This window comes from Crocodylus porosus, unplaced genomic scaffold (assembly GCF_001723895.1).
Source record: "Crocodylus porosus isolate Cpor-Errol unplaced genomic scaffold, CroPor_comp1, whole genome shotgun sequence".
Lineage (NCBI taxonomy): Eukaryota > Metazoa > Chordata > Crocodylia > Crocodylidae > Crocodylus > Crocodylus porosus.
The window spans coordinates 60,028,689-60,054,042 of record NW_017728909.1 but is presented as its reverse complement, the minus strand read 5'-3'; the positions used below and the strand labels follow the sequence as shown (position 1 = coordinate 60,054,042).

Below are 25,354 nucleotides of genomic sequence, written 5' to 3'. Positions count from 1 at the left end.
TTGGAGGGTGATATCTTTTATGGGAGCAACTGTATAGTTGGGATAAAATTAGACTAGTTTTTTGTATGCAAAGCATTCCTCTTCAGATCTGGAGGAGGAAAACATGCACACAATTTTTAAAAACAGCAGATAGAGATGTGTTCTGCTTTCATGCTCTGGTGAAAAGAAAAGCAAAAAATTCACAGAAACTTCTTTCTGCTGTGTTCAAAAGAAAAGAAAACTAGCAGATGATTATTTTCTTCTGCTAATTGTCTGCTATTCCTGGGAATTTCACAGCTCTACTCACTGTTCATATATATACACATACATATATATGAAGATCAGAGGGATCATCCCTTCATTCCCTGTCATGCATTTGCATTTTCACAGACTCCATTTGCATATTGGCTTAAACTTCTATTCCACCCAGAAGAGCTCACACACACCAGCAGACTCTCCCTATGCCTGAAGAAGGGTCTTTGTGTCCAAAAGCTTGTAAAGAATAATTTTCCAACTATTTAGCTGGTCAAATAAAATATATCACATCTACCCAAAGAACCTTGCCTGCCCCAGTTTCATGGGTGTTTTAAGCTGATAGTTCAGTTCCAGTCTATCCATAGTTAACCTTCTTTTGTAGAGATATATTCCATATATATAATATATAGGTTTGAATGCATCTGTACAGGAATAGGCATATATACTTACATCTTTCCAACCCAGTGATTCTCAACCAGAGTTCCAGGGCACCCAAGGGTGCAGCAAGATCCTTCAAAGGGCGTTTCAAGGTGTGAGGCAATAAGCAGATAAATACAGGCTCCGTTTCTTCCCTACCTCGCCACTGCCCCACTCTCGCTACCTGGCCCCTTTCCAAAGAGATAAGCACTGTAATTAATAGTTTGGGGTTTTTTTTATGGGGTGCCTCTCAATTCACAAAAGTTATGCAGGGGTGCCTAAAGTATAATGAGGAGTGCCTCAAATATAAAAACATTCAGAACCACTGGTCTAATCCACAGGGTGTCAAAACAGAGGCAAAAAACCAACAACTCATAACAACCTGTCTGAGGGAAATACTTCCAGAATGAGAACCAGAAAAGGACACTGAGAAGGTACATTCCAGGAGGCTTGCAAAGAACAAGATGACTAACTTTAATAAAGAAGATAGGGTTTACCTCTGATCTTTGCCAAGGAAGGAATGTGATAGTGCCACTGGCATTTGCAAAATCAGCAACAGAGTAATTAATGCCAGTGGAATCGATCTGCGAGATAACGTAACTTATGTATACATAGTCCAGGGCTCCCCTTGTACGTTCCACAACACAGGATATAGTAGAACCCTCCTCGGCTGCCTGTAAACAAATAAGAACGCTAACAATAATGCACAAGTATCAAGGAAATGAATACAACAAAAGCAAAAGAATTGCTCCCCCCCAAATTATCAGGTATTCAGAGAGACATTCAGAGAATCATAGAAAATTGTTGCCGTGTTACTTTAAGATCTTTCAGGAGACTTAGAAAACGGTACTGTCTGGAAGATAAACTGGCCTCGATACTTTTGAGAACAACCCAAGTGCTGCTCTAATTTGCACTGGTTTCTAATATTACCGGAAGAAATATCAACTCGGCAAGTATCACTAGAGCATGGGAAGATCTGGTCACAGATCTTCACCCCTCTTGTAGTTGGGGGTGAATAGGTGAGCTGTCATTGACTTCCTTAAAATTAGATATGACAATATATTTTACATTCCCTTTAGCAATTCAGTCACTAAAACAATTCTGGCTTTCTCCAGAATTAAATATGCTACATGAACTAAACAGACTGTATTTTCCTCTTTTATATTTTTTCTCGATGATGATAGGTAAAGGGCAAGTACTGTGTGCTATAATATATTCTTTATAGGAAATAAACCTAGTTGAATAATAGAATGAATAATAGAACATAATATTACTTAGAACCTGCATTTTTCAAAAGGTTTAAGATGTATAGCATCTATTATATGCAACTTTGTATGACAGTTTGAAGCATATACTGAAAATAACTTTGTTCACAACTAGACAGATATGTACACAATGCAGATAAGCCCATGCTAAAAGAATGTTGTATATTTACAACATCAGCATTAGTTTTCCTGCTGAAAGAGATGTAAGGTAAGTGCTGAACAATTAATATCTCCTATTCATTTTTAATTCTGCTCCATGCTTGGGAGATGATCTGTGGTATCAGACTGTATCGCAATCGGACCTGAAAGAGTCTATTTTCATAGCATATGGCAGGCACTTCTGAAAAACCGCTTTCATTCAAACCAAAAACAATACATCCAAACATATCATAAAGGCTTCAAAACAGGGATAATGTAATAGAAAGGACATGAAAGTTCTCAACTATAAAACCATTTAGTGTTACTTTCTCATTAGTACTCTACAAACTACTAACTTTTGAAACCGTGAAAATACTATAAAGAACTTAAAAGGGTAACCGTTAAAATGCTTCCCCTCCAATTTAGGTTTGGAGGACTGCGGGAGGAGGGAAAGGGAGGCAGGAACTCTTTTACCCTAATATTTAATCAATCACAGATATGTGAAACAAGTGAAGAATATATCAGTACTAATTTATTTTGTAGTACTCATCTCTTTTTAGGTGCAAATTTTCAAAACAAATATATGTTATGAACTATTTTAAAAAACACCACTAAAAACCACACAAGTAGGATCATAAAAGGATACAGGACTACCAAAGACAATACAGGGATTATTGAAGTCAGATAATTTTGCTTAATCAGCCACAAGAACCAATTACACGAAATCTTGGCTCCACTGAAATGCAATGGAGCTTTGTCACTGACTTCACTGAGGCCAGACTTTCAGCCATGATTTTTTGAGAGCCAGCTTACCTCAGGAATACATGCACCTGTGAAGCCAAACAAACCATTGGCATTATCACTTTTTTGTATTCTTAATCTTGCTGTAGTATTGTCTTTCGAAATTCGAGCTCCCCCACGCACAGAGATAAGCTTAAGTATAAATAACTCTTCTCCTTCCTCCTCCTTGTCATCTCTTGCAGACACAATAAACGATTTATTGGTCTCTCCCTGTCGATATTCCAAATACCCGGAGATGGGGTGCATGTCACTCTTTGCAGGAGTTGCATGAAGTTCATAGATTTCTGGTCGTGTTAATTTACGCTCATAAAGCCTTACGTCCTGCATGAAACCTGTGTACCTGCTATGACCATTCATCCCTGCACCAACTCTCACTATCCCAGGACCTAGACAAGAGAGAAAAATTGACAATAATTTAATTCATTTCCCCCCAAAGTGTGTAAATGAGTAACTGTTCCTGTTAAAGTCAATGGTTAACCCTTTATAGTCCCCAGACAAGAAACTGGTATGTCAACAACCATCTTCTCTTAGAAGCAAAATACTGGAGGGCATTGCTTGTTCACAATGCAATTGCAGGCACGACATGATAAAGCCCCTTTCAGAAACTGCTCAAAGTCCATCTTAACATTAAGACGCGTTGCTCCAAGTACCCCTTCTGGCAAGTTCTAAAGCCTCACTGCTCTGATAGTTAGAAAACTGTCTCTACTTTCCATACTAAATTTATTCATGGCTAGTTTATACCCACTTATTCCTGTGCTAACGTTGTCTTTTAGCTTAAACATATGTACTCTCACCCTTGTCTCTACCAGCCTGATATATATATATATAGAGACAATCATACCCTTAACTCTTTTAGTCTTCTGGTAAGACAGGTTCTTCAACTCCTCTAGTCACCCAACCAGGCCCTCTTCCCACTTCTTTGAGCTGAATTAATCTTTCTTACATGTGAGTGACCAGAATTGTATACAGTATCCCAAATGAAATTTCACTTGTGCCATTTACAACAGCATTAATATTTCCCTGTCTGTACGGGAAATCATTCTTCTGATGCATTCTAGGATTGCATTTGCTTTTTCCCTGCCACATCACATTGCTGGTTCATAGTCATCCTATGATTGACTAGGACAATGAGGTCTTTCTCACTTGTCTCCAAGTGATGAGCTGCCATCTTATAACAGAAATTGTTATTAGCCCTTGCACTTTGTACTCTTAAATTCCATCCCGTTTCTATTACCCTACTCCTCAAGGTCATTCACCTGACTTATTAGTTTTTAAAATCCCATGAATAATATTAGTGTTTTTATCTACACAAAGCCTCCACGTGTAAAATAAAAAGCTTCTGTTGAAATGTATTGCTCTCAGGGTAATATATTCCCCGTTTCCTTCCCTCCCTTCACCCGCCACCCACAAGCCAGATGTCGAGAGGCCACTAAACTATTTGGATGTTCTAAACTATTAAAGATAAGCAAGTCAAGTTATAAGTGTTAGCTGCTATGCAGTTAGGAAAAATAAGCAAGTGCTCAGTGCAAAAGGGGGAAAAGTAACAGAGCAGAATTAAAATCCTGGATAACCACACAATAGTACAGAACCAACGGAGGATTACACAATGACTAAAATCTGCAAAGCCTGTGTTTAGGCATCTATACACATATTCAAGTAATCTGAAAGAATTCTCCCAGTTTTGTTCTCCTAGGAGAAAAACCTACCAAGAGACACCTGAACAGACATTCAAATGCTGTCCCTAGAAGAGCAGAGAGCTTGCCATGCTGACACTGTGCAGCCAGTATGCACTGATAGCTCCCTCAGTCTGCCTGGACACAGAATGCAACAGTGCACAGGGCAGCCCTGATTGCCTGACCCTAACCGCCAGTCTCCCTCCATACTCAGCTGCAGCAGCAGAGTCTATCTAGCAACACGCTGTTCCCAGGTGGAGAGGGAAAAGGGGAGGTGAGACAGGGACACAAAACAGCTTGGGCTGCTGGAAGACTGCAGTGGCTTTTCTCAAAAGAAGATGTCTGCAAGCATTCATTCTCCCAGGAGAAACCCTGGTTGTTCCTAGGTTATTTTTGCTCGGGAGAAAAATCCTGAATGTCTTTACACTTGTGGTTTCCCCTGTGAAATCAGCAATTGAGGAAAAACTAAATGTCTGTGTGTGGTCTAGGTCAGCTCTCTCACTTGTTTGCATTTTTTGTGACTGATTTATATTGGCTGCAGTGCAATGACAGAGCATGTCCATGCTAATTACTCTGTATCAGGGTAAAAATCCTTGCATTTCAGTCCAGGTTGCCTTAAACTGTTTTACACATGACCCATCTTGAGACAGCTGTATCAAGGTGTGACAGGGGACAGTGAATACTATTTCAGTGCCACAGGTCATACCTCTGGTTTCTGCTGATGTCTTTATCAGCCAGTCAGCCATCTGAGTATCTGGTAGCCTAACCAACAAATTACAGGCAGCTCTCTTCACCTGTAATTACAGGTGACGAAGCTCAAGGACCTAGGAGCACAACTGGTCTTTCTCCTCAATCCTCCCGGTCAGAGGCTGTGGCCATCGGAGGGAGGAGTGCATCAAGGAGGTCAACTGAAGGCTTAGGAGATGGTGAAACCATGTGGGCTTTGGATACCTCAACCTTGGTCTGCAGTTTAACTACAGTGGTCTACATGCAAGGGACAGTATTCATTTCACAGGCAGCAGGAAGAAGCTCTTCACTATGGGAGTCAAGGACTTGTTGAGAAGGGCTTTAGACTAGGCACATCTGGGGCTAGGGAAAAGGTTCCACTGCTGTGCATGAATCCTCTAGACACAATGGCACACGGGACAGCATTAAAGCAATGGACATCCACATAAATACTAATATCTTGAGACAAAGGCAGCGTGACAGAAAACCTGAGGTGACTAGGGGGGAACTCAGGTGTCTTTATGGGAATGCCAGAAGCATGAGAAATAAACAAGAGGAACCAGCATTCCTTCTGATTGATGAGGAATTAAATCTGATTGGGTTGACAGAGACCTGGTGGGATGAAACACATGATTAGGCAGTGAATATTGAGGGCTATAGGCTTTACAGGAAGGATCAGGTCAGGAAGAAGGGAGGACGTGTGGCCGTCTATGTGAAAGAGTGGTACCCCTCCCTGCAGGTCACACTTGACAGCAGGGAAAGGTCCCTTGAGACCCTCTGGGTCAGGATACAAGGGAGAATCAGGAGAGACAGACCTGATGGTGGGAGTCTACTACAGGCCTCCCTCCCAAGGAAAGGACTACAATCAGGCATTCTCTGGAGACCTGATTGAGGCAGTTTGCACTAGAGACATGATAGTCATGGACGACTTCAACTACCCTGATATCTGTTTGGAGTACCACTCAGCCACATCCAGCAGGTCAGCCAACTTCTTGGCAACAACATACTATCTGTTTCTGACACAGGTTGTGGAGGGGCCTACTAGGGGTAAAACCACTCTGGTTTTAGTGCTGAACAAGGGGGAGGACATCATAAATGACCTGAGGATTGGTGGTACAGTGGGCAACAGTGATCATGACCTGATAAGGTTCACCATCCACCATAAAACTGGGAAATCAATCAGCAAAACAGAAGTCCTAGATTTCAGGAAGGCAGATTCTGGCAAACTCAAGAAGCTAGTTGGAAAGGCCCTCTGCAACCAGCAACTGAATGATTTGGGAGTCTAGGTGGTGATTCTTTAAGGAGGCAATTCTCACAGCTCAAAAACAGGCCATCTCCAGGCAGACAAGAAGTGGGAAAGGAACCAAGAGACCCGCTTGGCTCAACAGAGATATTACAGAGCTACTGAAAAAGAAAGAAAAATCAGATAAACAATGGAAGAACGGGTCAGCAACCAGAGAGGAATACACCAGTATCGCCAGGGCCTGCAGACACAAGACACAAAAAGCTAAGGCAGGCATGGAAATCAAGCTGGCAACCAGCATAAAGACAACAAAGAGTTCTTCTACAGATATACAGGGAGCAAGAGAAAAAAAACAAAAAAAACAAAACCCACTGTGAGACCCCTACTGAATGCTCAGGGGCAGCCCACAGTCAACGCCCACAAAAAGGCAGAATTCCTAAATACATACTTCACATCAGTATTCCTGAAGTCAAATGGGTGCTGTTTGCCTGGCCAGAGGCTCAGGGAACATGGGGAAGGCAACAGATTAAATGAAACCAGTCCTGAACAGTGAGCGATCTCCTACAACACAGTGAGGGATCTCCTACAACACTTGGACACTTTCAAGTCTGCTGGGACAGACGACCTACACCTCAGACTCCTGAAAAGAACTGGCTGAATTTATAGCCCTGCCACTGGCCAAGTTGTTTGAAGAGTCATGGAACTCAGGAGTGGTCCCAGATGACTGGAAGAGGGCCAATGTGGTCCCCATCTTTAAGAAATGAAAGAGCGATGACCCTGCAAACTACACACCAGTCAACTTGACTTCAATCCTAGATAAAAATCTTTGAAAAATTGTTAAGGAGGCCATCAATTACAAGCTGGTAACTGATGGGGTGTTAAGAAGCAACCAGCACAGTTTTGTCAAGGGTAGATCATGCCTGACAAACCTAGTATCCTTCTATGACCAGGTTACTAACCATCTGGACAAGGGACACAAGGTTGACATCATTTACTTAGGCTTAAGTAAAGCCTTTAATTCCATTTCCCACGAACTTCTCTCAAACTAACTGGAGGGTACTGAGCTGGACTAGTCTACAGTGAAGTGGGTGGACAACTGGCTTAGAGGCCGCTCCCAGACTGTTGTAATCAATGGCTTCATCCTGGAGGACTGTCTCCAGTGGTGTCCCCCAGGGGTTTGGTGCTTGGACCTATGGTCTTTGATATACTTATCTGGACGAGGGGGTGGAAAGCTCAATGATTAAGTGCATGGATGCTACCAAGCTGTGGGGAAATGTGGGCATATTAGAGGATAAGGTAAAGATCTAGGATGACCTTGACAGACTGGATTCATGGGAGGAACGGAATCAGATGAGGTTTAACAGGGAAAAGTGCAAGGCCCTTCATCTGGGTAGGAAGAACCCCCTTCATAACTACACCGGGGTTGTCAACCGAGGGTATGTGTACCAGTCTTAGGGTGTACACACAGGCAGGTGAGGACACAGCGTCACTGCCTCCCAGGAGCAAAGGCAGATGCACCCCTCTGCAGGGTAGGGAAGCTCACACACAGTACCTGCCACTACACACCAGCCCAGTGAGCTTCCCTGCTCCACAGAGGGGCACTCCTGCCCTCACCCCAGGCCAGTGAGCTTTCCCACCCCACCCCAGCCCTGCTCCTGGGAGGCAACAGTGCTCCATCCCTGCCTCGCCTTGTCCAGCTGCACACCACCCCCTCGAGCTCAGCATCTGGCCATGTGCTACCCAACCCCTCTGCTCAGTATCCAGCTGCCAAGGATACTTAGACTAAAAAAGGTTGAAAACTACACAATGGATGTCGGTCCACTGGCTCGCACATCTTAATGAGACCTGGGGGTCACAACTGACCTGAAGATGGACATGAGCCAATGGTGTGATGAGGTTGCCAAGAAGGGCAAATAGACCTCTGACACGCATCCGCCAACGTGTGGCCAACAGATCCAGGAAGGTGGTGCTCCTCCCTCTCTATTTGGCATTGGTGAGGCCTCAGCTGGAGTACTGTGTCCATTTCTGGGCACCGCACTTCAAGGAAAATATGGACAAGCTTGGTTAAGGTCATGGAGGATAAGCCCTATGGGGAGAGACTCCAGGACTGGGCATGTTCAGTCTGAGCAAGAGACAGCTGAGAGGTGACCTGATAGCTGACGTATAAGTACGTCAAGGGTGAGTATCAAGATCTAAGGGAGCAACTCTTCAGAAAGGCACCTCAAGAGAGGATGAGGACCAATGGGCATAAGCTAATAGAGAGTAAATTCAGGCCAGACGTAAGAAAAAAAAAATTTCTCTGTAAGGGTCACCAGAAACTGGTACACACTCCCAGCATAAGTGGTGCAGTCACCCTCAATGGAGTTGTTCAAGATGAAGCTGGACAGGTACCTTGTCCAGCTCATCTGAGCCCAGTAACTTCCTTCTCATGGCAGGGGACCAGACATGATGATCTTACAGGTCCCTTCCAGTTCTATGTTTCAGAGAGAAACTACCAGTTGCTGACTCAGACATGAATCACCAGCTGGAGCTACAATGGGAGGATCCTCAAGTACCAGTCCCCCCTCTCTTGCAACTGTCAAAACTCTCCACCATAGATAGAAAGGAAGAGGGCAACTGCATTCTCGTAGCTGCATCACGCAAATATCCTTATTATGGGCACAGAGGCCTTGTCCTCATTTTTTCTCTTTTCTAAGATGATAAAATGGGGCATGGTGGGTATAGCAGCCAGAAAAAGCAGCTAGAAAAGAATGATGCCAGTATATATACTATTTTAAAGATGTATTTTGATAGTCTTTTCATTTTTGTATATGGTCTTTTCTGAGTTTAAATCTTACCTAAAAGCTTTTCTATCTAAGAAAAGATAACATCAAATCTGTGCAACTGAAGTGTTTGATTAGCGCAGTGATTCTCATCCAGGGTGCCAAGACACCCTGGCTAAGTACAGTCAAAAAAGCCTGAGGCTGAATCAGTTCAATTTTCACAGGTTAGTCTAAGCCACGTAGATTAAATTAATAAGCAAGTGAACAGACGATCACTTTTGATTCCGGAAAGACAGCCACATGCCTGCGCTGGCTCAGGCTAGAAGCAGGGAAGCTAGAGCACACTTCCCTGCTCAGCTACAGCAGACAGGCTAGAGCCAGCCCATCCTGTGAGGGGAGTGGCAGGGTTTGCAAGGGAGGTACAAAGCATCCTGGGATGCTGGGAGACTGAGTTCATTTGAATCTAGAGGGGATCTGAGAAGTTCAATAAACCAATTTAACCTAAATCAGTTCAGTTTGAGACTTCATCTATCCACGTTGATTTTAAACTGGTTTCAGCCATTTTGAAAGCAGTTTACATGCACTGATCTTTTGTTGTGTTACAGATCTGAACCGGTTTTACCAGTTTGTTTAATTTCTGTCGCTAGACCCTGGGGAGCATCAGGAAATAAGCATATAAACCAAGTTCAGTCGAATCCCTGCCTGAACAATCCCCCCATCCCAACTGCACAGCCCCCCTGCAAGGAGATAAGTACTGACACATAAATTAGTTTTTGAAATTGTGTGCCACTCCATTCACAACAGCTTAAGTCCAATGGAGGATGCGCCTTGAGCCGAAAAAGTTTAAGAACTACTGGATTAGGGCAATGTATGTCAGTCACACCTAACAAGCATTTTCCTACTGTGCATACCTCATACACTTTAACATTTCATAGAAGGTATAAGAATGTAAGTATTCAGCAGTCTCAAGTTTCTTTGTTTTAAAAACAGAATAGAAAAAGTCCTCTCAGCTGTCACACTATAAATCTAAATGGAGGCCCATTAATTTTGATGGTGATATTCTACTATTAATGGAAAACAAAATTTGATCCTCAGGCTCCAATCAAGAGAAAGCAAAAAAATAAAAATGAGATGAAGGTAATTCAATCCCATACCATTGGTTTTGATACAGGAATTGCTGAGTGCATTTCCATGACTAGTGTGGTGAAGACAGACTAGATGATGAAAATGTTTTCTTTGACTTTGAATGGTTTTGAATAGGAATAGGCCTAACTTTCAGCAGAATTTAAAAAAAAAAAAAGTATTATTTGATAAGGACAACATTACTGTCCTTAGACCAACACTGCTACAACCAAAACCTTATTATTGAATCCGTACTCAAGTAGATCTAAGCCCTGAAAGAAATTGTTAAACATATTAACTTAGTTTAAACCCAATATTAGAGTAGATAGAATTTTATTAGCAAATTGTACATAGTGTCAGCTCCACTTCATCATAAGTTGCCCAACTATATAGCCATATGTTTTTGGGGATTTTTTTGAAAAGCTAAAAGGGAGTTCTCTTGAGATTTTTCTTTAACAAACTAGCATATATGGCAATTTATTTCAATATTTGATGTCTACTTTTTATTTAGTGCAGAATTTTTTATAGAAAAGAAATTAAGGTTGTTGGCTTACCATTAGCAATTGCTTCTCCCTTCAGACTCTTCATTCCACCAGTCACTGGATTGCCATCTATGTAAAACTCAATTATTCCATCATCCAAGGTAATCAGAAGGTGAAGCCAAGTATTTTCCTCCAGGTATTTCATGATAGTTTTCTTAGCCACATATGTAACGTTAGATCCCAACGTTGCATAGTGAAGCATAACAGTAACATGGGATTCATTGGTTTGGATTTTCACACCATAATATAAGGTACCATTTCCATTGTCCTTTGCTATTATAAACCCATCACTATTAGGGTTAGGAATCACCCAAGCTGAAAATGTAAAATTGGCAAGTGTGTTATTTGTGCTGTCCTGGTACTCAGGGCCAACAATCCCAAAGGCATCCTCATTTCCACTGAAGTACAAAGCATCAGTTCCACTGTGATGACGTCTCATGTGAGGTTGTGACTGTACCGAAGCAGGGAACAAGCCGAGCAATAAGAAGTCCATCATTGGTGGTAGTCCTGCTTGGAATTCACCAGACAATATTTCCCAGCCAATCTGGACATCTCCAAAGGTGCCCTGCTGCCTCCAAATTGTAAAGTTTGTAATACAGGAGAGATCATCTTCAGAGAGAACATCTTCTGCTATCTCCCTGTCCTGGCTCTCTGGATCTATGACAAAGACTCCAAAAGGGTCATCATTGAATGGGATCATTACAGTTACAGCAAGGTTGGTTTCAGCTAACTGGCCACCAGGGCCTGGAGTCCCACCTGTGATGTAAATTAAAACAGAATTTAATGCGACTCCTACTCCATACAGCAGTATAAAGACAAGCCCATCCAGGCAACCAAAGATTGCTTTTTATAAATTATTTTACAGGGAGCTAGCGTTTCTTGATAAAGGAAATATGTAAAATGTTGGGCAATGAATAAAATGTTGCCTCAGAATTATTAATTAAAAACTAGCATAACAGTGTATTTTTAAATAGAACCATAAACCCACATTATAAATGTGTTAAGTATGGAATAAGCAGAGGCATTTTCAGCAAAAATAGCATATCCACAATTCTTCTGAATTTGCCAGTAAGATCAATTTTGTTTAAGTTGGTAGAGAAAATGGGCTACATTTTATTTAAATGTATAGCAAATATGTTAGTTTTCCACTGGGATATATGAGGGCAAAATTTGGCCCATTGCCTCCGAACCACAAAGAGTACATAAATGAAATACAGTTCAGAGCTGGATAACAAAACACACCTTGCAACTAGGGACAGAACTTACATATAAACTGGTTTAAGTGATAAGAAACTGGTTTAAACCTGTAACAGAACAGAAGTTCAGTGCACATAAACCAGTTTCAAAATGGCCAAAACTGGGTTAAGGTAAACCTGGCTAAATGTAGCATCAGACTTATCTGACTGAAGTCCAAGTGGTTTATGGAACTTCTGTCCCAGACCCCTTCCTGGTTTAAGTTAAATCAGAGTCTCCCAGCACCCAAACATGCTTTTCAGTGCTAGGCTACGATGGCAGGGTTGACCCCACACCTCTGGTCTCTAGCTGGATCAGTGAGGGCTTAGCTGACAAGGGGGTGGGAAACCTGGCTGGGGACCCCGCTGGGGCCTCAGAGGGGTTTTAATTCTCACTTCCCCAGCCCAATGTGCTGCCCACACTGTCTGTTCTTTGCTGGAGCAGGGCATGGGGCATGGGCAGGCAACAGCCTGAGAAGGACTGCTCCCCCCAGGCAAACCCTAGGTGGGGTATGGGAAGGGCTTTAATCCCCACTTCCACAGCTCAGGGCACCAAGCCCTGCAGGAGCAGACTGAGAGATGGGAGGCATTGGCAAAGACTGGACACAATCCTCACATGTATGTGCTGGAGATAGAGCTAGGGGAACAGGAAAGGGTCCTGGACTGCTTTTGTGACCAAAGGAAGCAGAGAACTACATTTACAAATGGCAGAAAACCAGCAGACTCCACCACCTCCCATCTCTGCCAGAGACTGAAGCAAGCAGACTGAAGGACAAGGGGAGGGGGCATAAGTCCCCTCAGCTTCCCCAGAACAGGAGAGGGTCCCAGAGAGCTTAAGCCAGTATGAACAAAGAAAGCAGAGAACTACATTTACCTTATAAAGCAGAACTTGTAAAGGGTGGGAGACTGGAATATCTAAGCAAGGACTTTCTGCATACCTGGCTGTAAGGAGATGCTCTGCCCTCGGGATTACGTAAGACTTATGCAAGGTTTCTCATGTCTTTTTGGTTTATTACATTCCATTTCAAGTTAGACTACGCCGCATGCACTCTCACTGTTTTCCTGGCCTGTATCTTAGTTTAGGCAAAGGGTTTTGGTTGTTCTGTCCTGCGCTTGAGGTTGCAAAGTACTGCGTTCAATACATATTTGCTTCAGGACTATTTTTGTTCAGGCTTTTATGAATTCAGTGCCAATACCTTTCTCCCTCCCCACCTCAGCAGGGACTCCTCTCCTCCCCAGCACAGGGTTGGAGGAAGAAACCTAGTAGGCACTGCCCCGACCAGGCAGACCTGGGCTAGGGTCTCCACTCTCCAGCAAGCTAGCCCGGCTCGTGCCTGCCCACACCCCTCCTCTGAAACAGGAAGAGGCAGGGAAGCCTCGGAGGGATTCTCTTCCCTTCCTTTTGGCTGTGGCCAGCAGACATGCTCTAGCTCTCCCTGGCTTCTGGCTTGAGCTACTGCAGACATGTAGCTGCATTTCCTGAATCAAAAGTGAATGTCTGTTCATTTGCTTATAGGTTCAATTTGGGCAACTTAAACTAACCTGCAAAGACTAAATCGATTTTTTGACTGTCTTTACTTAGCCTGTGTGCCTACCAAACAGCTTACCCCCCCTCCCCCCGTTTGTTTTGTTTTTTAAGGTATAGATGTAATTATAACAGGAAGATCATCATTATTAACAGAGAACTTAATGTTTAAAAATAAAAGACTAGTTTTATTGGTTGTAAATCTATACCATACATCTGTGGAGTTATGGAATTAGTTCATTGAACTACCTGAAATGCTAAGTCACTGGCAATTGGTTGGGAAAAGGTCAGGGGAATTTTCAATTGCTTCTGGGCACAGAAAAACTTTGTCAGTAAAAAAAAAAAAAAATTTTTAAACATAAGCCCTAGTTGTTAGAAGCAGCAGCAGTTATGTCTACAAGAATTTCACTGTAGCCTCACCCATTCACCTTTGTGGGACTAGCCACATTGTGGCAGGGTTGTTGTAAACCATAGTAACAATGGCATTCTTCTGCCCAAAGTTCTGTATTTCAGAAGTCACCAAACAGTTGCCTATATTTGAAACAATTTGAATGCAATTTCTCATAAAAAACCCAATAATCTAGTAACAAACTGTCTTACTGTGCTGGATCAAGCTGTGAGTATATTAAAATAAAAAGTAAATGTTTGGCTTAGGAAAACGGTGAATTATAAAGAAAAAATATAAACAGCTAGGGCTATGTCCATGATGCTTTCCATATTTAAAGCTTAACATTCATCTGGTTTTATAATAGGAGAGTTTTATAATAGAAGGTCTAAGCGTAGACGAAGAAATAGAAGAGATAAAGTTACCTGAGGCATTCACCAATTTTAGAGTATAAAATTCATTGAATTCAGGAATTTTATCAGGAATAGCATGAAGAGTTATTGGTTTTGATGCTTCACCATCCAAAAACCACACAGTCCCATATGTTTCATAGAATTCTTGTCCTGGTTCCAGAGAAGAATCATTCTTAAACAGCTGCCAGGTCAAGGAAACATTGCCAAAGTGTCCTCTGTGCCTTATAATCCTGTGCAATGAATTGGGCACAATGAGGTTTGTGGTAGGCATGTATCAAACAGTATACAAGAACAAAAGAAATCCAGGTGCAGACCTTCTGTATAATCAAATGCAATTTATAGTTCTCCAAATAATTCATTCACAGACAGTATAAGCAATCTACTCTTGAAGGCTTACGGCCTCATGGTTGAATTCTACCTCAAGTATACAGGCACATCTCATACATTCCTTCAAAAATACCTACTATGACCTCTCAATAAGTGTACACCACACTACAATGTTTTTAAGTTGCACAGCAATACACCTTATCATACAGAATCATAGAGAAGTAGGGCTGGAGGGAACCTCCAGAGGTCATGTAGTCTAATTCCCTGCCTGAGGCAGGACCATCCTTATCCAAACCATCCTATACAAATCAGGATCTGAAATCTACATAAGAGCTGATCTTGCATTATTAAGGATATAAAAGGAGTTCTGCATCTCGTAATTTTTGCGGTTCAGGGCCCTTAGAGGCCAAACTCTTTTTTTCCCACCCCTTCCGTGGTATCAGTTTTTCAGCTTCACTCATTTACCAATATACCAGTACCAGCTAGTACACCTATACCCAGTTGGTTAGGTTTTTTTTTAGAGGAGACTTCCATCTGTTCCTATACCTCAGACCTAAGCTAAATATAATATCTATTCAGCTAAGGTTCAGAAAAGACATGCCCCTTTCCCAGTATAAATACAAAGACTTTCTATAGAGAGTTCCAGTCGCATGCTTCTATCCAAGAAAAGAATCAAGAGAAAAAAAATAATAAAAATATAAAGAATCAACCTTCTCAGACTAGCATCCTGGCCACAACATCTCTAGTTTACCTCTGCCTGCTCCCTTCCGAGGAGGGGGGGAATAATCACCCAGCAGCTCATGCTGATTCTCCTGGCAAGTAACAAGGGCCACCTGTCAATAAAACCCAGTTTCTTAATCCCTTCTGTTCCATAATCACTATGGGGGTGGGGAGGGGTATATGGATAATAAGCTTTGTTTTCAGGGGATGGTTTCAGGTCATTTTAGCCTAGAGAGGTATCTAATGTGGACTGTGAAGGTCAACATCATTTGTAACAGGTAAGTGAAACAAAATGAAGTATAAAAAAAAAAAGAATGAAGCAATGAAATGGGGTAAATTTTCGGAACCAGGTTCACGGATTACTAGGCATCTCACCATAAAAATCAACAGCTGAAAAAGAAACCATTTGGTTTTCAGAGGATTTTCTTTTTCCTTCCAACATTCTACTTGAATTTTTCATACCTACAGTGAATACCAATCGTTGTTGTAATCATACTTACACCTCCTTCACTTACCATATACTTGAATTGTTTTTGTTTGGATATTGTTCTGTAAACATACATTATATTTGATACTTCAAATACATATTTTCCTTTAAATTCTATATAAAAACAAAGACTATTGTACTGGCAAGTCTGCAGTATGATCAAAGCATTTCCAATAAAATATTATCTATAATATTTCTTGAAAATCTAAACAGATTGTTATAATCATTACTTACAGAAAACTAGTAGTTTTGCCTTCTTCCACTGCCTTGTCAATAGATTCCAAAGAGAAAATGCCATTAGGATCATCATTAGCTTCAATGATAACTGTAGCCATTCCAGATTTGTAGACCACAGTGTCACCTAAAGATGGAGGATTTATTTACTTGTTTTCAACAAAAACAGAAAGCCGCTTTACTAATCTCTAAAGTCAGGGTTATTTTCTAATCAAATTCAGATATTTTATGCATACAGGTTTCCCTTGCCAACCAGGGTTTTGCCAACCACAGTTTTGAGAGTCCATGCTTAATATTCCATATATCATTTCAGCTACCACAGTGTATACAGTTTTCCGTGGCCACACATCAACCCGCCACCTACCTTTTCTCCCATAAGATTTCGTTGATTTCACAGACATTAGGGCTAGAAGGGACCTCGCAAGATCATTGAGTCCAGCCCCCTGCCCCAGGGGCAGGAAGTCAGCTAGGGTCAAAGGATCCGAGCAAGATAAGCATCTAAGTGTTTCTTAAAAGAGTCCAGAGTAAGTGCTTGCACCACCTCTGGAAGGAGTCTATTCCAGGCCCTGGGGGCTCAGACAGTAAAGAAGTTTTTCCTAAAAGGTCTTGGAGGAGCTTGTGACCATTTGACCTTGTCATCCCTTGGGGCGCTCTGGTGAACAGGCATTCCCCCAGATCCTGATGTACACCCCCTATATATTTAGCCTTTTGTCTTGCCAACCACGGCTTTGCTAACCACAGGAACTTTCAGGAACCTAATCCCAGCGGTTGGCAAGGAAAACCTGCATTTAAAAAAAGCAAATAATTTAAGTAATCCAATTAAAATCAAAAGATGCAATAACAGGAAATACAAAGGCAAAAAATCTATGATAGGTTCTATCTATCCTACACTGTGTAAGGACTAATAAGAGGAGATAACTGTTGTCTAAACACTTGGTTTCAACCATGGCGCATCTCCCTTGACCAGATTGGATTAATTGACTTCCTGAGGTGCCTTCCAACTCTATGGCTACATCCACACAAGCTTGGACATTTGGTTCCCTGGGAACAATTAGCAGCAGGACACTTTGTGCTGCTGCTAGGTGTCACCAAGGAACACCTGTGCCATACGCCCTCTGGCACCCAGCAAGTTACACTGGGTGGGGTAGGGAAGGCTGGGGCCAGCACAGGCCAGCCCAGTGCTGGCCCCAGCAGCCTTACCTGGCATCCTGAGGGCTTTCTGAAGCTGCAGCAGTGGCAATCCTGCTGCTTACAGCCTGGCTAACAGCTGAAATCTGGCTCTGACCAGCCAGGCTCCGGTTTTGAGCAACGCATGCTGCACTGTGTGCGCCACTCCTTTTTCTTTTTCTTTTTCGTGATATCCAGGGCTCAACCCACCCCTCCTCCCCCACAAAAACCCAAACAAACAAACTGCACTGCTCCTCTGCATTGCAGAGAACAGCTGAATGTGTGGTATGTTGGCCACACTCATCTGGACACAGCTTCTGATTTTAAGAGAAGTTTAAACCTGATTCAGTGAAACTCCTAAACACAGTATAATTCCTACCTAATGGAAGAAGTCATGCCAAACAGTGAAGGATACATCCTGAGCGTCTCAGGTGCAGGACAAGAATCCCATTCAGTCCCATATATCCTATAACATTTTCTGTTCATCCCTCTCCCTTTTTTAAACTTATGCTCTTAAGAGGCAGAGACAGAGAAATTAACAACTTCAAACTAATTTCTCTATGGGGCAGTCTATGCTTTGTGCTCAACTTTATCTACATCTTTCTTAGTTTCCACCCATATTTTCATCAGGACACAGCTGTCTGATCTTGCTTTTGGACACTTCACAGATTTTTGAGGATCCAGGACAATATGAAAAATTGTTCAAAGAAGTGTGTCAGTCTTTTCCCTGTCAGAAACAAGCACAGAAGCTTATCATTTGCATATCAGTTCTAGAAACCTTATGCAAAAGGGTCACCTGCCCTCTTTCATGATCTTGTACAATCATTAGTCGGAAAAAGACCAGATATTTCCCATAAGAGGCTGAAAAGGAAGATGTGGGAGATTATATAGGATGATTTTTTTTTTTTATTGTTTGCCATATTAAAAAAAACAAAAAAAAAAAAACCCATGTCCTAATAGAGTATGCTACGGAAACAGGCAAGCTGCCTTATTTTGAGTCAAAAAACAAATATTATATTTCAAGTGTTTTGGGCCCTCTGCTTCTTGAGCCAACTACAATATGGCAAGAATATTTTTTTCTACTACATGATTTTCTTTTTCAATTTTTTAAAAAAATGTTCACGCTTACACAAATACACTCGTCTCATTAAGGTTACTCTTCTCTTTTTGTAAAAAAGAAGCCCTGATGAATAAAAAAGTAATATACATAATCTTATTTTATCTCAAATCCAAATTTTGAAGTTCTTATTTTTTAGGTTATAACCCTTTTCTTTATTGGATCTCTGGCTTAATAGGTTCAAAATGTATGTGAACAAATCTTTTTGATGTACAGCTCTGAATTAGTGAGACAGCATCAGCTTGTTCATATGGCATTGTGCCAAAATATGACAGTTCTAGGTTTTATTTGTCCAGATAGTGATACTCAACATTTCAAGAAAATTGTTATTTCTACATGAGGCTGATGTAGAAAAGATGTTTAGAATAATACATTTATGGTCAGTTCAGTGATGTGTCTAATTTTCAGTACATTAATTTATTAATAAAAAGTTTTTTAAAAATCCATATTCAGAATTACAGTGCTGTAGATCCTAGTTCCCTTGCAGGGCTAGGTTTATTATTCCATGCAAAACTGAAGGTTTGCACAGTAACTGCTACACAGCATCACTGAGGTGCTCCAGCTGTTTGATGTAGCTTTTATTTCAGCTGGAGCTACTTCTCCACTCAGCTGCGCAAGGTTGCTGATGAGATCCCACTGAGTGGTAAAGAACACCTTTTGAAGTAAAGGGTGCAGCAAACACCTGGGCATCTCATCCTTAATTTGGCACCCCACTATGAATTAAACAGATAGGAATCACCCAGATAGGAATGATCCAGGTTCCACTGTAAAATTGTGTCTGCAGAAAGTGTCAGCCACTTCAGATAGTTCTTAGGCAACTGGACATGAGAGAGAAATTATGCCTAAATCCAAGTATTCTGTATACAATTCATTGTCTAGATAAGTTGACACGATATGTGATACTTTGTGGTATAATTATCTCTTCATAAGTTCATGCAAGACAACAGGCAACAGTCATTACTACTTTACTTAGATCAAGCAAATGTTTTAACCTGTAGAATTAAAGAGAATGATGTAAAATGCTTCATCTGTTTCAGGGATATCATCTTCATTGGTATAAACAGATATATTATGCTGTCTTTCCCCAACAGCAAAAAAAAGGACCTCACTCCTTCCACTGGAAATGAAATCTCCCTCTTCAACTGTGGCTTCTCCATTTACAGTGGCATACAGGACAGCAACAGCAACATCAGCAGATCCATTCCTTAAAACAGTGAAGTTAGCAACATCTCCTTCCTGAACTTTCACAACGACAGGATCTGAAACATATAAACAACAATCAGCTACATGCCTTCAAACAGGAATCTCTTGTGCTAGATCCCACAGTTCAGCCCTTCAAAAGTTATCCTCCAAAATATTTCCTTAGTGAGCAAGAAGGAAACTCTGGAAAAGTTATGTGAATATTTTCAGCCATAGGAATATACTGATATACAGAACAATGTATCCAACTTCAATATGAACAAAGGAAATAATGAGACAGATGCATGGAAGACTGGATGACACACACACACACACACAATACTCCAAGAAAAATAGAAGTTTTGCAACTGCCTCTAGTGCTAAAAGGATTGGACCTTAACATGTCTCTTGTCTGGGAAATAAGAATGCTCTCTGTAGTTAATGTATTTGCAACTGTATTTTTAAAAGAATGGAATGGAACCTGCAAAATAAATGGGATCATCATTCCTTGTGATCTGTAAAACTGCACTTGTTATGTTCCCCATTCTAGCTCCTCCAGTTGCATTGAAAAGGCTGATGATGAACATTTCCATTTCTTCAGGTAGCTGAAAGGGAAGAGAACATAAAGAAAATTTCTTTGTAGAAATCTATTTAATGAATTACTTTTTTGGAGAAACTAAAATGAGGTCATCAAGAACTCGGGTATCTCTAAGGGTTTATTCATCCATCCTTACATGTGTATGGGACTTAAATTAACAGTTAGTTATCAATTTGCTATGCTTCCACAAAAAAGTAGCAGAAACCCAGTTCTGCAGCTTCTTTACCTGATTCAAAAATGCATTTAAACCTTTCATAAATCCAAATGCAGTTAATGGGATTTAAGCATATGATCTTAGACCTGATACAGAGATTACACAAACTGATATAATTTATCAGAAACCTGTCTAAACCTGTAACAACAGAAATTCAGGGCACACAGATTAGTTTAAAAGCGATGGAACCCAGTCAAAGATGGACCTGAATGGATGTAGTATCAGACTGAATCAGGTTAGGTTAGACCAGTCTATCAAACTTCTATACTAGATCCCCTCCTGACTCACCTTAGATCGCAGTCTGCCAGCATCCCAGGCTGCTCTGTAGTGCTCCCTGACTCCCTCACCCAACCACAGGGAGGAACACTGGAACTCAGCTCAGGCTCAGCTGCTCCAGCTGAGTGCTCAGGGGGTCCTGCCTCTGAGCTCTCTAGCTGTCAGCTGCAGGCAGGACAGAGGCGGGGGGGGAGCAGGGCTCACAAGCTGCTGTGGGGAGATAGTGCCAGCAGTGCGCCCCACATTCCCAGCCCAGAACAGCAGGGCACAGATTGTCCCTTCCATGTCATGGTTCTGTCCGAGACCAAGGACTGGGCACTTGAGTGGCTCTAGGAAGGAATTGGAGGCTTCCCGCTCTGCCCCCAAGAGCTAGCACTAAGTTCCCAGCTGAAGCCCCTTCCCCTGCAGCTGCAAGGGCATGGCTCCCGCCCAAAGATCAGAGTCTGTTGTGGCTGAAGGGGAAATGGCTTCAGCCAGGAATTCAGCACTGGTTTGGGGGCAGGGGGAGGGGGCTAGAAATCTTCCAAACCCTTCCCAGAGCTGCTCCAGTGCACACCCCTAGAGCTCAGATGGAACTAGGACAGCGGAGGGACACCCTGTGCTGGACGATTCCCCCCAGGGGAAACTGTTTCAGATGGGAACTCAGTGCTGGATCGGGGGGAGGGGAAGCCAAATACAGCTTGGAGGGGTTGGGAGGGAGGAATCCTCTGAACCTTTCCCAGAGCCACTCCAGCACATTCCCATGGCTCAGATGAAACTGCGACAGGAGAAAGACGCTTTATGTCCCGTCAACCCAGGCCAGAAATGCAGGGTACACCATTGGCACCACCTCCTCCCAGCACAGCAGCTCATAAGTTCCATTGCCCCCTGCCTGTCCTGCCTGGGATGGGCCTCCCACCCCCACAAACCCCAGAGACCTCCATACCACTGCAAGCAGGGGTAAGCATGCCTCCCTCCACTGGCTGTCTGCAGCTGACACCTGCCTGACAGATGAAAGGGGCAATGAGAGGAGGCATGTGCCCGGCAGCCTATCAGGGGTGGCCCACTGCTCAGCTGCATTCAGCTGCCCTCGGCAGTCTGCAGCACACTGGTAAGCATGCAGGAGCACCACCACCAAGCTGCTGGCCTTGGTCAGCACAAACACCCTTTGTGCCCCACCCCCCCGACCCTCCCAAAAGGGCAAACCTGTGTTCTGTTCACTCCCAAACTAACATAGTCTGCTTAGAGAAACCCAGATAACTTAGTTTAAATCTACCTTGGGTTTTTTGAATGTTTGTATTTACCCTATATGTCTCACTCTCTGGTTACTTGACCCAAGCATAGGTTGAAGGGAGATATTTTTCCCCATTTCCACCTGTGTAAATAATTAAGATGCAGATAAATAATTAAGGTTTTTTTGGTTGGTGGGTTGAAACGTTTTTGGGGGGAGGGGAGGTGAATGGGGATTAGTTTTTGTTCTTTTACTTAGGGGTATCTGCACCTTCTGAGACTCTGCTGTTCCTGTTAGTGTAACCTTAATTTTAATTGAAGATATTTATTTTCCTTATGCATTTAAGTTCTGACAACTGCACTTGTTAGCCTATTCAAAACCAGCCACTTTTTCCTTCTAAGATTTAGACCCAACTGTTTGTCCTTGGCCACATGTTCTTACATTAAAGTAGTAAAAATAAAAAGTATGCATGTTGAAAAGATTTACCTCATCTGGCAATGAATAAATAGTGATATTTTTGGAATATTCCTGGTGTCCAAAGAAAACTGTCCCTTGCTCTGGATAGATATCATTGGTACAGGCTGGATCAACAACCCAAGACACACTTACATTGCCAAAATTTCCTTGGTTTCTTACAATTCTGTAAACAGCTGTGAAAGGCAAACATGAAGACTGGTAAGTATGCGCTCTTAAAACATTAAGAATGGAATCAGAGATAAACAGGGCTGGAAGGGACCTCAAAGAAGCCATTCAGTCCAGCCTCTTACTCAAAGCATGATGATCAAAGCAAGAAACTTTGAAAAAAATTATCAGAGAAAGAGAAATAGCCTGGGATTTCTTTTTAGTAGAACCAATATAGACTAAATAAAAAGACACACAAATATAAGAAAGAAGTGAATATCAAGGCATTTTCAATTAGGTTACAATTTAATACCACTGAAGAGACAATGAGGCACCTCTACTGCTGAACTAGAATCTAATCTGCAAAATTCTCGGTATCACTTGCAAAGCATAACTCACCCTCAGTTCTTGGGACTTCACTGAAATTCAAGAGCCATCAGAACATTTTAGGGGTGGGGAGGGGGACAGCACCTTGAGGATATGTTATCTAAATGTACAGCCAATAGAATGGGACTTGGTCATATATGCAGAGGTCAGCCTATGCAAACCTTGGTAATACAATCAAGGTTAATTTACTTAGGACAACTGCCCTTGATTTAATCAGATTAGTCAAATGCTTAAAGTTAAGCATAAGAATATATGCTTCCAAGATGAGACCAAATTAAAAGAAAACTAAAACAATATTACAATTTTATATCTCTGCCCATAGAAGTTTTCAGAGGACTTGAGAATGAGACAGATTACATTTATTTACTTAGGCATCTGTAAAAGTGTCTTACAACCATGTGCCTATACCAAACAACTCCCCAATGCCCTGATATCGAGTGTGATGTAAAGTTGCCTGGGCAGGAAATGCTTAACCTGTCAACACATTTCCACTGCTACAATCAACACCCCCCTTCCATAAAGCCTTCAGAATCCATGGTTCTTACCCATGCTATTCCCAATAAGTGCTGTATCTGATCCAATGTACCACATGCCCTAAAGGCAACTATTTGAGTGAAGCTAAACAACAACTACGCATTGGAATTAACTCTCTCAGAAAAAAATATATAAAAGACAAAGATGCCCACAAGTCAGTAGGAGTAGCTTCTTCACAGAACTATCACTCCATTTATGACCTCACTATCCTTGTGCTCAAAGGAATTCTACTAAACACCTTTAGAAACCAAACTTGGGAACAAAAATTCATAAGCTGACTGGACACTAAGAACCAAAGACTTAACATTGACATCGGTTTTATGACACATCATAGCCTACCTGATCCCCAGATTCCACATATGAAAGAGAAGAATGACCCTATTTCCTCTGGGTAGGCCTTGCTCTCCCAGTAGACAGCTTCTTTTCTTCTGCTAAAGGATACCACCCTAAGAAATCCTTGCTATATATACCAAACAAGTATTTTTTGATTCCTTTGAGCATTTTCTTGATATTCTCTTCTTTTGTTTTCTACACTTTTTTAAAGCTAGGATTTTACTGGGGAGGGGGGGATTGTCCTCAAATTTAGCACTCTTGGGAGTAACACAGGCCTTCTTCATAGATTTCTCTGACTGGGAAAAGCAGTCACCATCTCCATTGCCTCTTATTTTCAAGGGTATTGGTAAGAGTTTAAAATCAAGCTAAAAGAAAATTTACCAGCATAAACTTCTTCTCCTTTACTTTCATTTATTGTTACTGTTAGCCGATCTGGGAAGAACTGAATTATTCCATGTGGATCATCACTTTTCAGAATGGTTATATTGACTCTTGTGGCATTTCCCAACTTGCCTGGCATCTCACTGTGTCTACTGAGTACCACAGAATAATGCTCATCCAGCTAAAACAGGAAAAATTGGTCAGAAAAATAACATAGACTGACAAAATTCACAGCATGAAAAAGAACAGACCGCACACAGAGACGCAACTGTGAAATGTATGTATGTGCTTTCCAGACTAACTTCTAAAGGTATAATGCACATACAGCACAGAAAAAACACAGAATATTTCTCTCTGTTAAGACAACTTCATCTGCTTCCATAGGTCTGTAACTCTAGATATAGCACTGGGATCATATACTGTAGGTCTGAATCAACAAATATTAGGACTGTGCAAACAGGGAAGTATTCGATTCAGATTTGGCTGATTCAGAGGACAGTGATTAGATTCGGATCACCGTCCTGAATCAATTTGGCTGAATCAGCCTTGGAAGATTCAGTGCCAATTTGGATTTGGCCAAAAAAAGCCCTGCACTCACCAGCTCTGGCACTGGGGATTGGGGGTTCATGACAGAACCCCCCCACACACTCAGCACAGGCCAGTGGGGGGCAGCAGTGCCAGAGACTAGGCTGGGTGGGGGAAGGGGCTGGGCAGGGCAGCCATGGAGGCTTCTCCCACAGCTCCTCCAGCTGTGCCTGCTTCTGCCCCAGCAGGGAGAGCCATGGGGGCTTTGCCCTGCTGTTGCTTGGCCAGCCAGCACGGGGGGAGGAGGGAGTGCAATGCAGCAGGGCATAGCCCCTGCTCCCAGTGCTACTGCACCTGCATCACCCCTTGGAGCGAGGGTTCTTCCCTGTCACTGCTTGCCAGCCAGCATGGGGGAGAGCGGGGTAGGAACGGGAAGTGGGCATGACATGCTCCCTTCCACCCGGAGCAAGCTGTGGCTGCATCACACCCCCTCCACCCCTGGCTGGTCAAGTGGCAGCAGGGCAGAGCCCCCACTCCCAGTGCTGCTGCACCCACATCCCACACCT

General features: G+C 42.3%; 1 protein-coding gene across 1 annotated transcript in view; it reads right to left on the bottom strand.

Annotated features, from left to right (window-relative positions):
* The window catches only part of ADGRV1 (adhesion G protein-coupled receptor V1), a 466,251-nt gene that overhangs the window by 362,553 nt on the left and 78,344 nt on the right, over positions 1-25,354 (bottom strand). The window contains exons 14-22 of the mRNA XM_019532360.1: positions 24,264-24,444; positions 22,494-22,657; positions 20,191-20,314; positions 19,523-19,789; positions 16,247-16,373; positions 14,491-14,708; positions 10,936-11,679; positions 2,868-3,241; positions 1,149-1,325 (exon numbers count right to left, since the gene is read on the bottom strand). Coding sequence (XP_019387905.1) covers positions 1,149-1,325; positions 2,868-3,241; positions 10,936-11,679; positions 14,491-14,708; positions 16,247-16,373; positions 19,523-19,789; positions 20,191-20,314; positions 22,494-22,657; positions 24,264-24,444 — 2,376 coding nt within the window. The remainder of the gene's footprint in view (positions 1-1,148; positions 1,326-2,867; positions 3,242-10,935; positions 11,680-14,490; positions 14,709-16,246; positions 16,374-19,522; positions 19,790-20,190; positions 20,315-22,493; positions 22,658-24,263; positions 24,445-25,354) is intronic.